Genomic DNA, 12,173 nt, shown 5'->3' with positions numbered 1-12,173 from the left:
CAATTAAAAGATTTAGATGAAGCCTCTGCCACGGTATAGTCACCTTTTCATTTTTGTATGCTGTGGTGTTTTTTATTTTGTTTTATTATCCAGCTTTCAGCACATAACAGGGTGACAAACACGTAACTAGGAAGAGGAATACATGGCCAACAATGAATGCTTACAGCAGACTATGAGGGAATGGTCATCCCCATCTCACTGCGCCATTTGATAAATCAGGATGACGAGCCCATTCATGTTCAAAGGAAGAGTCCAATTACATGTTTCAGTGGAGTCAGCCCAGAATACTTTGCTTTTTTCAAGATCAGGCACCAGTAGTTCAAGTAATTGTCTCCCCGTTGTTTTTTTGTATGCACCTTTCACACTAATTTGATGTTCCTATTAAGCTATGATCTGCCCCAGTTCCTGGTTACTGCATCAAGACGCTGTTTCATGTCCTGCCCAGTCCACACATCAGTCACACATCAAAGAGCCGTCAGAAAGGGAGCAAAACATGAAATACCATTAATCAAAAGCCACCTGAGAATTAACTAACACAAAGCTCACTTAATTAAAAACAAAAGCATAAATAATTTTCTCTCAGAAAGACCCCTGCCTCAAAACTATTTCAGTCAAATTACTCTTCACCCCAACAGCTTGTGATCAAAAGCAACACCAAACATCATAATTATTTTTAGATCACATGTTCTCTTCTCTACTTTCATTGACTGAAGTAATTTAAGGGATCTCTCTATTTTAGCTACACTCCTCACTTCTCAGAAATAATTACTTCATCTTAAAGAGATGATGTGTATATGTTGTATGTATACACACACACACAAGTATATCTAGCAATGCCAGGGACACGCTAAGCAGCCTGCAGCCATACTATGACCAGCTGTGGTCTTATCAGCTCCTAATATGGTCATGGAACAGATCCTCCTCAGTGCCATTACACGGCACATGCAGGAGAACAGGGTGATCAGGCCCAGTCAGCATGGGTTTGTGAAGGGCAGGTCATGCCTATCAAACCTAATATCCTTCTATGATAAGGTGACCCACTTAGTGGATGAGGGAAAAGCTGTGGATGTTATCTACTTGGATTTTTGCAAAGCTTTTGACACTGTTTCCCACAGCATTCTCCTGGAGAAACTGGCTGCTCATGGCCTGGACAGGTGTACTCTTCGCTGGGTAAAAAACTGGCTGGATGGCCGTGCCCAGAGAGTGGTGGTAAACGGAGTTAAATCCAGTTGGTGTCCAGTCACAAGTGGTGTCCCCCAGGGCTCGGTGCTGGGGCCGGTTCTCTTTAATATCTTTATCAATGATCTGGATGAAGGGATCGAATGCACCCTCAGTAAGTTCGCAGATGACACTAAACTGGGCGGGCGTGTTGATCTGCTTGAGGGTAGGTTGGCTCTGCAGAGGGATCTGGACAGGCTGGACCGATGGGCTGAGACCAATGGTATGAGGTTCAACAAGGCCAAATGCCGGGTCCTGCACTTGGGACACAACAACCCCATGCAGCGCTACAGGATTGGGGCAGAGTGGCTTGAAAGCAGCTCGACAGAAAAGGACTTGGGAGTGTTGGTTGACTGCCGGCTGAATATGAGCCAGCAGTGTGCCCAGGTGGCCAAGAAGGCCAACAGCATCCTAGCCTGTATCAGGAATAGTGTGGTGAGCCGGACTAGGGAAGTGATCATCCCCCTGTACTCGGCACTGGTGAGGCCCCACCTCGAGTACTGCGTTCAGTTTTGGGCCCCTCGCTACAAGAGGGACATTGAGGTGTTGGAGCGTGTCCAGAGAAGGGCTACAAAGCTGGTGAGGGGTCTGGAGGACAAACCTTATGAAGAACAACTGAGGGAGCTGGGGTTGTTTAGCCTGGAGAAGAGGAGGCTGAGGGGAGACCTTATCACCCTCTACAACTACCTGAAAGGAGGTTGTAGAGAGATGGGGTCTGACCTCTTCTCCCTGGTGACAAGTGATAGGACGAGAGGAAACGGGTTCAAGTTACGTCACGGGAGGTTTAGATTAGATATTAGGAGACATTTTTTCACTGAAAGGGTTATTAAACATTGGAATAGGCTGCCCAGGGAGGTGGTGGATTCACCATCCCTGGAGGTGTTTAAAAAAAGGGTAGATGGGGCACTTAGGGACATGGTTTAGAAGTGGCTCTTGTCAGGGTAGGCTAAAGGTTGGACTCGATGATCTTAAAGGTCCCTTCCAACCTCAACAATTCTATGATTCTATAATATCTGAGGAGGTCACTCCCAACCCCTGTTTTGGAGAAAAGTGGCCATTGAGAAAACAGCCCCAGTGGGTCAACTAATGACACTTTCTCTCACAGCGGGTCCCTAGTGACAGGTTATAGGGTATTGCGCTTCGAGGTGCAAATGCTGCACAGTATTTTTGACCAGATGTAAAATCCCAGACACTGATGACTCTTAAAAGATCCACGAGAACTCCATGTGCAGGAGGAATTATCCCCTCTATGCTCTGCCGTATTCCTTTTTGGGAATTTTGCTAAAATCCTTTCCGCAAGTTTTATTCGAAAAATAATTTCTGATGGGATAAACCTCTGTAACGAGCCTGTGAGCTACTTCAGCTGTCAAAATATAAACATGCTTTTTCTTTAAATTGCCAGCTTAGAAAGGTTTTTTAGGTTGCAAAGTCAAACACCCAGAAGCTTGGAAATACCAGAGCTCGTGGCATCTGAGCATCATCCCCCAGCCCTGTTGCACTCAAGCATTTTGACAACCTTTAATCACATTGCTACCTGCTACGTTCTTCTACCAGACTCTTGCCCCAGTGTTTAAGTAGAGACCTGCTTGATATCCTTTTTGTATTTTGTATATGCAGTGCACAGCCTCAAGTTTTATTTATTCCACGCTACCAAAACAGTGTACAGAAAGTAAAATGATTAATTTTCTCCTAAGCATCTCTGACGGAGTCTCCGCATAGTATCCAAGTTTTTTGTGACCATGAAATTTACCCTCACTGTGCTCCTCTCAGGTGAGGTTGCAATATTATCTGTATTCTGCAGCTGGGCAAATGATAGTCAGAAGGAAGGCAGGCACAAACTTTCCATTAATTTTAGTAATACAACCTGAGGCACACAGAAAGCCTATTTCTCAGTTTCTAACCCTTCACTCTCTTTCAAAGTCTCCTTGTAATGGCCTCCCAGGAACCCATCGTACTTCACAGTGGACATGCATAGAATGAGGACCCCGTTGTTACTGGCTATTTGTGAAAAGTTTGTTGTATATCTGCATCATTCAGAAATTCTGTCAGGGAAATTGAAGCGAGAAGCCAGTCCTCCAGAGCAGCATTCAACTGCCTTACCTGTAATAATACCTTGCTTTCTCCACTGCAACCCCCCACCTCATTTCTATACACCATCCAGCTTACAGCAAATGAGGTAGTGTCTAAACATACTTCAGAGTTTACCCCCCAGTGTTACGAATAATCTGCATCAATCCAGAACTCCAGATTCTGGGGAGAAACAGCCACAGACCCTTTCCCCCATGCCCCTAACCTGTCTGACTCCCCTCTTACTTATCTGCACCCCATGTTCTCCTCCTTTTCCTTGTTCCCATTCTGATTTCCCAGACATCCATATGTCCCCTGTGCTCCTAATTGCCAACTCCCATCCCCTAACCCTGCTCCCCAAGTTCCTGCACACACTCTTTTTGCTTCTACTCCTTTGGCTTTTGCAACCTCTTTTCCCTGTTCCTCCATACACCTTCCCTGACCCACTTCCATGTGGCCATGACTGCTGCTTCCCTATCCTCCTCGCTACTGGAGATCAGCTGGTGAGCAGCTTCCTTCAGCCCAGTGAGCAGGCCGGATTAAGCAAAGAGGGGCACAACTCCTTTATGAGCATGTGCAGACAGAAACTTTTGAAAGCGAAGCTCTTGAATCTGAGATGTCTCCAACATTCACGAACAACGTCGTCACTAGGGCAAACTCAGGAGTGCTTTTCTCAAGACAGCAAAAGGCATCTCCCCTGTATTATGGTGACACTTTATTGAATGCCAAGCACCCAAAACTTCATTCCAAAGAGTTCATTCCACTACCAGCACTAAAATGCCTCAGGAAACAACCGCTGGATTTATTTATCTTAAAGAAGGTAATTTAAAGCAACCCATTTCCCACGGATCTTTTCTTCAGAAACAACTGACTTTTTTGTTGAAGTTTTAACTAAAAGAAAAAGAGAAAGAATCAAAGACTGAGTCTTACTATGAAAATTTCAGCCAAAACAATTAAAGTTCAGAGAAGCTATAAAGAAACAGTTCCTTATAGCAGGCAGTGACAGGTACACTTTACTCTGGGCAGTGCTACTGACTTTGCTTGTAATTAATAAATCTACCATAATTGTTCCAGCTACGCAAACATTTCCAATCATGCTGATGTAAGCAAAATCGTTCCTCTAATCCATTAGAGGTTAGTCCACATGTTGTCACCATCTCTCCACAATGCCTAAAATTGTCTAAGTATCATTTTTCTCCCAGCTTTGCAAGCCCCAGATTTCAGGCCCGGCCATTCCAGTCTGTGGAAAACTGCACCACAATCCACCATCCTGTGTGCAAAGAGCACAAAACAAAGAACTGATCCAGAGTCCCTCAGGGCAATGGGAGAAAACCAGATGAGTGATTCCTGGCAACGCTACCCAGATCACCCTTTCTTACCATGACATCTCCTTCTCACATCAGCAGTTTCCAGTTTGCTGGAAAGTTTCCGGTTTGTAGCCACACAGCTACGCAGCCTCCCATCCACACTACATCTGTCCTGGCAGCCTCCCATCCAACACTGCATTTCCCTGGAGTTGTACTCATCAGGCACCTTGCAGCCCCGTTCCACACAGAAAGACAAAGTGCAACAAGGACCACATGGTCGCTATTTCTAATTTTTCTATACTAAGTTTTAAAACCCATCCATAGGGATCCAGATACAATATAACTAGAAACAAAAAGAAGTGATGTACACAATTATACATTATATACTTGGTGGGGAAAAAACAACCCGAAAACACTAGAGTTTTTCAAAGCCAGCAACAGACTTCAGACAGGTACCTCCCATCTAAACTTCAGTACTGATTCCCTATCTACTGCTGGTTTTGAAAATCTAAAGTGAAAGGACCAAAAAGGTGAGAACTACTTCTAAAATAGGTAAGAAGGGTAAGAGACGCTCTTAGACAAATCTGAATGCAGCAAGCATGATTGCTGTGGTAGAGATCTCTTATATAAGGGAATTATCAGCAATAAACCCACTGGTCAGTCCTACACTGACAACAGTATCTCTGGTTCAAGTTTATATGAAAGTTATTGCCTACATCTTTGAAAATAAGCAGCAATTGTAGAGTTTTCTGCTTTGTCACATTGCATCAGAGCTACCTTAAGGGTGAGTGTTTCGGTCTTTCTCATAACCAGTTACTGTGAAGGTTCCCTTAGCTGGAACTTCAGGCATCCAAAATAATGTATTTACTTTCGGAAACTTGGATCAAGGTTTATGAAGAGTGCAGGGTGCCACAGAGAAGAAACAAAGGCAAGAACATATAATAATGGAGAAAGAGGAAGAAACAGAAGGGAGGAGCAAAAGAGAAGAAGCAAAAGGACTGCTGTAATTTCAGCACGTCAGCACAATTCATTAAGCTTAGAGGAGCCACTAGGAGTTGCTTGTGGTGATGGTGACAGTGCATCATCAAGCAGAGAAATGCAGAGGGCTCTTACTGCAGCATATGTGTCTGGCTGGCGTCCTTTTGTTTGTCAGGTACCTCGTAGTGTGGGGAAATCTTGCCGAGGCCACTGTCGCTCAGCATCCTCTTTCGAACCGCAGGGTTCCACCGATCTGATATTCTAGGGAGGGAAGAAGGAAGAGAAAGGCATTCACCTCTCAGAAATTACCTCACATGCTCCACTTTGAAGCTCTCTTATGCTCACTGGTTCCCAGTATTTTTCCACCCAAAGCAAGCTAAAATAGCTTAATTCACTATGAGTACGAGACTGTTTCTATAGATGAATAGGAGCATTTCTGGTCTGCCCATGGGCTGAGAAGAAACAGAGGCGCTTCACCATCATTCTTACGCCCAGAGGACTTCAGAGCCTGGTATCAGAGCCCTGACCATGCAGAGAAGGGGTTTGTAACTCGACCAATACAGATTTATGACAGGACAGATACACTCAGAGGTGCGAGGAGATTGAAAGGTTTAGAGTCCATTAGCCCTGCTCTGTGTTCCAGGATGCCTGATAGAGTAGATGTTATTTCATTGTCATCCTGTCATTACCATGGCTGCATCTGATCCTGTCCCCAGCTCCCCACCTAAGATCTGCCCTCCCATATCTCCCAACCCTTCAGAAAAGGGGACTGGAAAACAGATGCCCAACTCTAGTACAACTGCTGAAGGCCAGATCCCAGAGCCACTCACCCAGAGGCCTGCTCCACTACCAGATCAGGCATTCCTGGTGGCGTCCCCACCTGCTGTGACATTACCATCTCTGGGTCCAGAATAAAAATCTCGTCCTGCGAAATTTCCGTCACAAAGTGCAAATGTTCCTGTTGGAGTGATACAAGGAACAAATAATGAACCTGCAGCGTCACTGGTCTCTCCAAGCACCCAGCTGGCTATAGGAAAGCTGGGCACACATCAGGGTCTCTGAAGAGCATTCATGGGATTCTGTGTATTTATTTAAATGCACACACATACACACACACTAAAACCAATGCCACTGAAGTCACCAATAAATACTTCATCGACTTCAAGCCAAACGAGATTCCCAACCAGCAAGCTTCACACTCACAGCTTAGAAGGCTGCCCCTCAGTCACCCTATGTCATTCAGCTGAAAACTGGAGGTCTCCCCAAAAAGCCAAGGTTTGCATTTCAAAATGAGAACAAACACGCCAAGTTTGCCCCCTGCTGATGGCTGACAGACTTTCCATTGTTTGGGGATACTCTCACAGACCTCCATTGCTTGTACCGCCTGGTTTCGCATCTCCATTACCAAAGCTCTCTTTCTCAGTCCCTCTTTTTTGTTATTGACACAGAAGGCTCAATGTCCTTCAAAAAACATCAAGTGAGTAGGCCTGTCTATATAGGCGTATGGGTGGGAAACTGCCCACAGTTTGTGGGCTGGGACCATCACACAATATGAATCTTTTCCTCACAGAAACACAGGGCAAAGGAGCAGGAGGGAAAGACCACCATTTGCACCAAGTCAAGTATTAAAGAAATGCAGAATAAGCCAAACAGAGTTACATTGCCCAGTTTAACCTATAGCAGCATCTTCACCCTTGCTTTCCAAATGTTGAAGCGCAACTCCATCAAAGCATTTATATGACCGTGTGCAAAGAAGCCCTGTGGTGGCTACACACAGACATTGAACCCGGGACGTCTAAACTACAGGCACAGCTCCTTCTGCTTGAACTAAACCACCAGCTGATTTTGCTAGGAAACAGTCATACGTTCCTGTGATTCAGAAATAGCTTACACAGTTCTCAGGGGGAAATGTGTTTCTCAGAAAAAAATGACCACTGTGTGAAATCAACAGTTTGCACTTAGTGCTGAACCACTAATTGGCCTGTCCTGGCTACAAATCAGAAACACCAAAAGCTCTGTAAAATTTTCAAAGTGTCTTTTAGAAAATATATTCAGATTGTCTAATCTGTACCACAGGTTTGAATCCAATGGAGCTACACGTTGTTTTGGGGTTTCTCAGGAATATTTGATACAACTCTGGTCATAATTTTCAACTTGTAACATCACCTTAATTTCCATAGTTATTCCATGTCACACACACAGGATCAGGACCTCTGGTGACTAAAAGCATCAGCGAAAAGACAAACTCAGATACTCTCGTGTCACACAGATGCTCTCAGTAAGACATGATAAGGATGACAAATGTAGAAAATTCTGATCTGTACATCAGATTGGTAGTAAACAGAAGGGCAGATGGTCAGCAGATATAAAACTTAAATGAAATTACATCAATGAAAAAACGGCCCATAATTTTTCTCTATTTTTCATGAGACACCAGTAGTATTTTAGAATACACAGGAGGAACAGCAGATAATTCATTTTAAGCTGCATTTGACATAGCTTTAAAAAAAATAATCTATACAAACAGTAATCGAATAAAGATTTACCTGAGATCTATCAATGCGGTAAAAACGATCAGCAGAAGTTGCTGCAAGACAGAGAAACAACAGAGCCACAGTGAAGAAAATGGTCTGAGCAGAGCTGCGTGGCTAAGATGGGCTGAGCTAAAACCACCACCACGTAAAACCACCTCTGTGTCAGTGAAGTCACAGCAGTTTCACAAGCACATAATCAGATTCATTCATTATGTCCATATTCCTATCCCTTTAAATGGCGAACTTAAAGGTGAGGCTTAACAAAACAATATTCACTGAAATTATTAACTTGAAATAAAAATTTAAAAACATTTAAAATGGATTTCAGGCTTGTAAGAAGAATTGATTACATTAAAAATGTGACAGAAAAAGCTGCATTGTTCCAGTGAGAGTATAGCAAGCATATCATGAAATTGATGGGTCTAATAGGATTAATTCAAATTTTGAATCTAAAGAACAATAACATGCGTGGGAGCTCTTTGTAAACCAAATGCACGGCCACAGATATTCACCCAGAATTACCAATACACTCAAGGAAAATTTACGCTACTCATGAAAAACACATGAAAATAGGGGAGATTCACTAAATGAAGCACCTAATATGAATCATGTCACTGCCAAATAATATATATCACCAAACACAGAAGTGATTTCACCACCTACAATGTGCTTCATCAGATGGGATTTTTTGTAGTTGTTTCTGCTTTGCATTTTGTTTGGACAGTGAAATCAGATTCGTTCATTCGGAAGTTTTGACACAAGAGCACAGTATGTAGCAGTGTAGTTTTTGGCACTGCAAGGGAAAAAAACGAATGCATCTACCCACCCAGCTTTCTCCAAAACCCAAGCAGAGTCTCAATATGTTTTTTATCAATTTCCCTCACGAGAGACAATGAAGAGTGATTAGAAATTGTCAAGAAGAAATTGTTTTTGTTTAGAACAATAAAAATTTCAGTCCCCACATGCAGAAGCTTTTACAAAAGCAGATGCCATCCATCTTAGCTGCTAATTCCAGTGCTCTGGAGCCTGATGTAAAACCCAGATAAGCTGTCTGCTTTGACAAAGTCTGGGTCAAATACAAGTGCAGCTCTCCAGGGAGTTACACAAAGTGCAGACTTACAGGGAAAGGGAGGCACTTTTCTGTCACCTAAACACTACAGTACTTAAAGAGAAAGCAGAGCAAAGAACACAGCCTTACCAGCAGCAGTGCTTGCCACAACCGGGCACTGTCATGCAGTAAGTGCTGCTCATCACAGCAGAGACACTAATAAACCAAACCTCTAACCACCCTTAGAAGAATGTGCCTCCTTGGGGTGACAAAGCTACAGCAAGACATTTTGATTGCTAGATGAAGGGTCCAGCTCCTTTTTAACCCGCTCAGTGTAACAAGAAGGAACAGTTACCCTTCCATAGTAATACCCTCACATGCACCATCCTTCACATGCACACCAGAGGCAAGCAGCATGCTAGGGACAAGAAAAGGGAGATGCACTTACCATCTAGGAAGCACCATCTAGGAGAGAGCCTCTGAACAGAAAGTACTCTGGGGAAAGAGCTTTCTTGGTCCTGGATAGGGCAGGGAAATTACATTAAAAAATAACAAACTTTTTTCTCTGAAAAAGACTATTTTCTAGTCTCTGCTTTTTGCATTTTGCTCTACTGACATTGCAAAACATGCAAAACCTACATAGCCCAAACCCGCTGGATAAGTCCTCACTGACATCAGGGTTCGACTGTGATATAGAAGACAGTAAACTGACATGGTTAGCTTTAGCCACATCCTCAGCAATCCTCTTCCCTTTAGCATAGCAGCACCAAAATTCTTTGCATCAAACACAGCTTTCTCAGCTGCCTACAGCCCCCTTTATTTGTGGGAACACAGGAAAAGAGAGAGGTGAAAGAGGTCAAAAAGATACATATCGGTATCAGTACACAACAGACATGAACTCTAAGTACTATGTTCATTTCTTTTCTGCCTGTCACCTTCCTTTATTTTAGTTCAGTATTTTTACGCTCTCCCACCTGCACTGATCTGCCACTCAAAGCAGTTGCCCACTTCACCTGGCCCTAGTGTGTCTCAAATGCACATCAGGGTAAAAGAAGTGTTATTCTCCACACCCAGAATACAGAGAGCGCAGACCTGGGAGCCACCACCACTGGCCAAGCAAGCAGACATCCTACATCAACATCTTCCCATTCTGGCTAAAAAGACGGGCTTCCTGGAAGCCGATGGACATTATTTCAGGAACCAAACCAAATGACTGGGGAGGAATTAAAGCCTTCTTCCTGACTCGCACTCACCAAGGAGTCAAAGAGGCTGCCTCCTGCTTTTTCAGCTCTCACTGAGCTGGAGAGGCAAAAGGAATCTCAGAAAGCAGAGGGTGGTCGTGGCTCTGTGACGGCCAGCCAGCTTCCTAAAGCCACTGGGGAACACAACATTTAAACACAAATAGATTTGCAGAGGGCAAAACACAACAGCATAGATGTTGAGCACACACCCAAAATTTGCATAGAGCCAGATTCTGTCCTTATTTACATCTTAAGCAGGAAAATCAGCATATTTGCAAATGATGTAAGTTCAGGCACATACCGGCTCAAGATTAAACTTTACTCCTCCTTCAGACAACAAACTACAGAGTGGAATATCAAATCACAAGGCAAGAAAAGAAAAAGTAGAAGCAATGGGGAGGAAAGGTACCCTTGAGAAAAGTATTGCTGTGCATGGAACCCACAGAATGTTAATAATGTATACGTACATGTATTCATAAAATGGGCATAGATTGGTGAAAACAGACCAGGATACAATGGTATCTCACTGGGACTTCTCAGAATATCATACAGGAGCCCAGCACCTTTCCTGACAGTAGGATGCAGGACAAATTATTTCCATCTTGGGAATTGTACAGCTATATCAGGTGAGTTGTTGTTTGAAGGTCCAACACCAGAAAGTAAAGGCTGGATGAAAGAGCAAGTTCCAAAAAGAGATTTCAAACAATCATGGGTTTTCAGCCAGAAGGGACAACAGAGCTATGAACGCCTAACCCCTGGCATAACGCAGAAATCCACCACTCCAGCCTGAGCTACAGCAGACCTTTTAGAAAGGCACGCAGCCTAAGTGAGACACTCCAAGTGACGCAAAACCCACCATTCCCTCAGGAAACTGGCACTGTGCACAGGGTTTGAAGGAAGAAAGTGAGGATGCTTTGTATACAAGAAGAGGGAAAGTGCAGAAACACCAACACAGAGTTAAAATGAAAGTTTACAGTATATCAAACAGATCCAACACATCTGGGACATTCACGCAGATTCTCTGAGGTTCACTGTTTGCTATATATTTTCCTCTGCTTTTGCTGACGGGTGTTTATATCATTAAGAAAACCTAGAAGTAACAGATATTTCTCAGCAATTTATCTTACGGTTTTGCAAATCTGATGTATTTCAAAAATACTTCTTATCTGAGTAGCCACGTGTGAGAAAAGAGTTAAGAAAAAAAAAAACAAAAACATATCGACAGAAAAATGGGAGTTTCATCAGTTCAATTCCCCAGACTGCCCAGACATGTGTCAGTAAGACCATGGGGAAGAAGCAGTTTGCTTTCTTCAGCCTTGGGAAAATCTCAAAGAACACTGAAGGAGGTTGTCATTTCAGTCTGGCTGGGTTAAAAAAATTTCCAAATTGATTACAGAGCAAATGATGCCCTCTTAAGTTAAGAGGCAGACATTGCTCTTTGATTTACATAAAGGTGTCTGACACTTTTTCAGACACCTGAGAAAAAAAAAAAATGAGGCCACACTGATGTTGTACAAACACGCACAAGTCTGTGGCTTCCCCAGCTTCCTGGTCAGCATGGTGCCTGCACGCACTATGTGTTGTTTTCAAGCAGCTGTGATGATGATTAGCATTTTGATGGACACTCATTTCTCAGCCAGGTGAATGCATACCAGTGCCTGGCATGATGCTGCTACAAAACGTTATTAATTTCATTTGGTATCATGACAGCTTTTGCAAGATTCATCTTATTAGCTTCTGCCTCTGGAACTGACTGGAACCATCTATTATTGCCTTTCCT

The 12,173-nt window shown here is 43.4% G+C and overlaps 1 protein-coding gene across 9 annotated transcripts in view; it reads right to left on the bottom strand.

Annotated features, from left to right (window-relative positions):
* The window catches only part of DGKI (diacylglycerol kinase iota), a 217,073-nt gene that overhangs the window by 44,286 nt on the left and 160,614 nt on the right, over positions 1–12,173 (bottom strand). For 8 of the 9 annotated variants that reach the window (XM_074582700.1, XM_074582709.1, XM_074582739.1 and 5 more), the window contains 4 exons: positions 9,601–9,670; positions 8,117–8,157; positions 6,401–6,528; positions 5,706–5,831 (listed from right to left, as the gene is read on the bottom strand). In XM_074582700.1, the coding sequence (XP_074438801.1) occupies positions 5,706–5,831; positions 6,401–6,528; positions 8,117–8,157; positions 9,601–9,670 (365 nt within the window). The remainder of the gene's footprint in view (positions 1–5,705; positions 5,832–6,400; positions 6,529–8,116; positions 8,158–9,600; positions 9,671–12,173) is intronic. The other variant, XR_012586453.1, reaches the window with a different exon arrangement.

Source organism: Larus michahellis, chromosome 1 (assembly GCF_964199755.1).
Source record: "Larus michahellis chromosome 1, bLarMic1.1, whole genome shotgun sequence".
Taxonomy (NCBI): domain Eukaryota; kingdom Metazoa; phylum Chordata; class Aves; order Charadriiformes; family Laridae; genus Larus; species Larus michahellis.
Note: the sequence above shows the minus strand (reverse complement) of the source record. Positions and strands in the feature narration are given on the sequence as shown.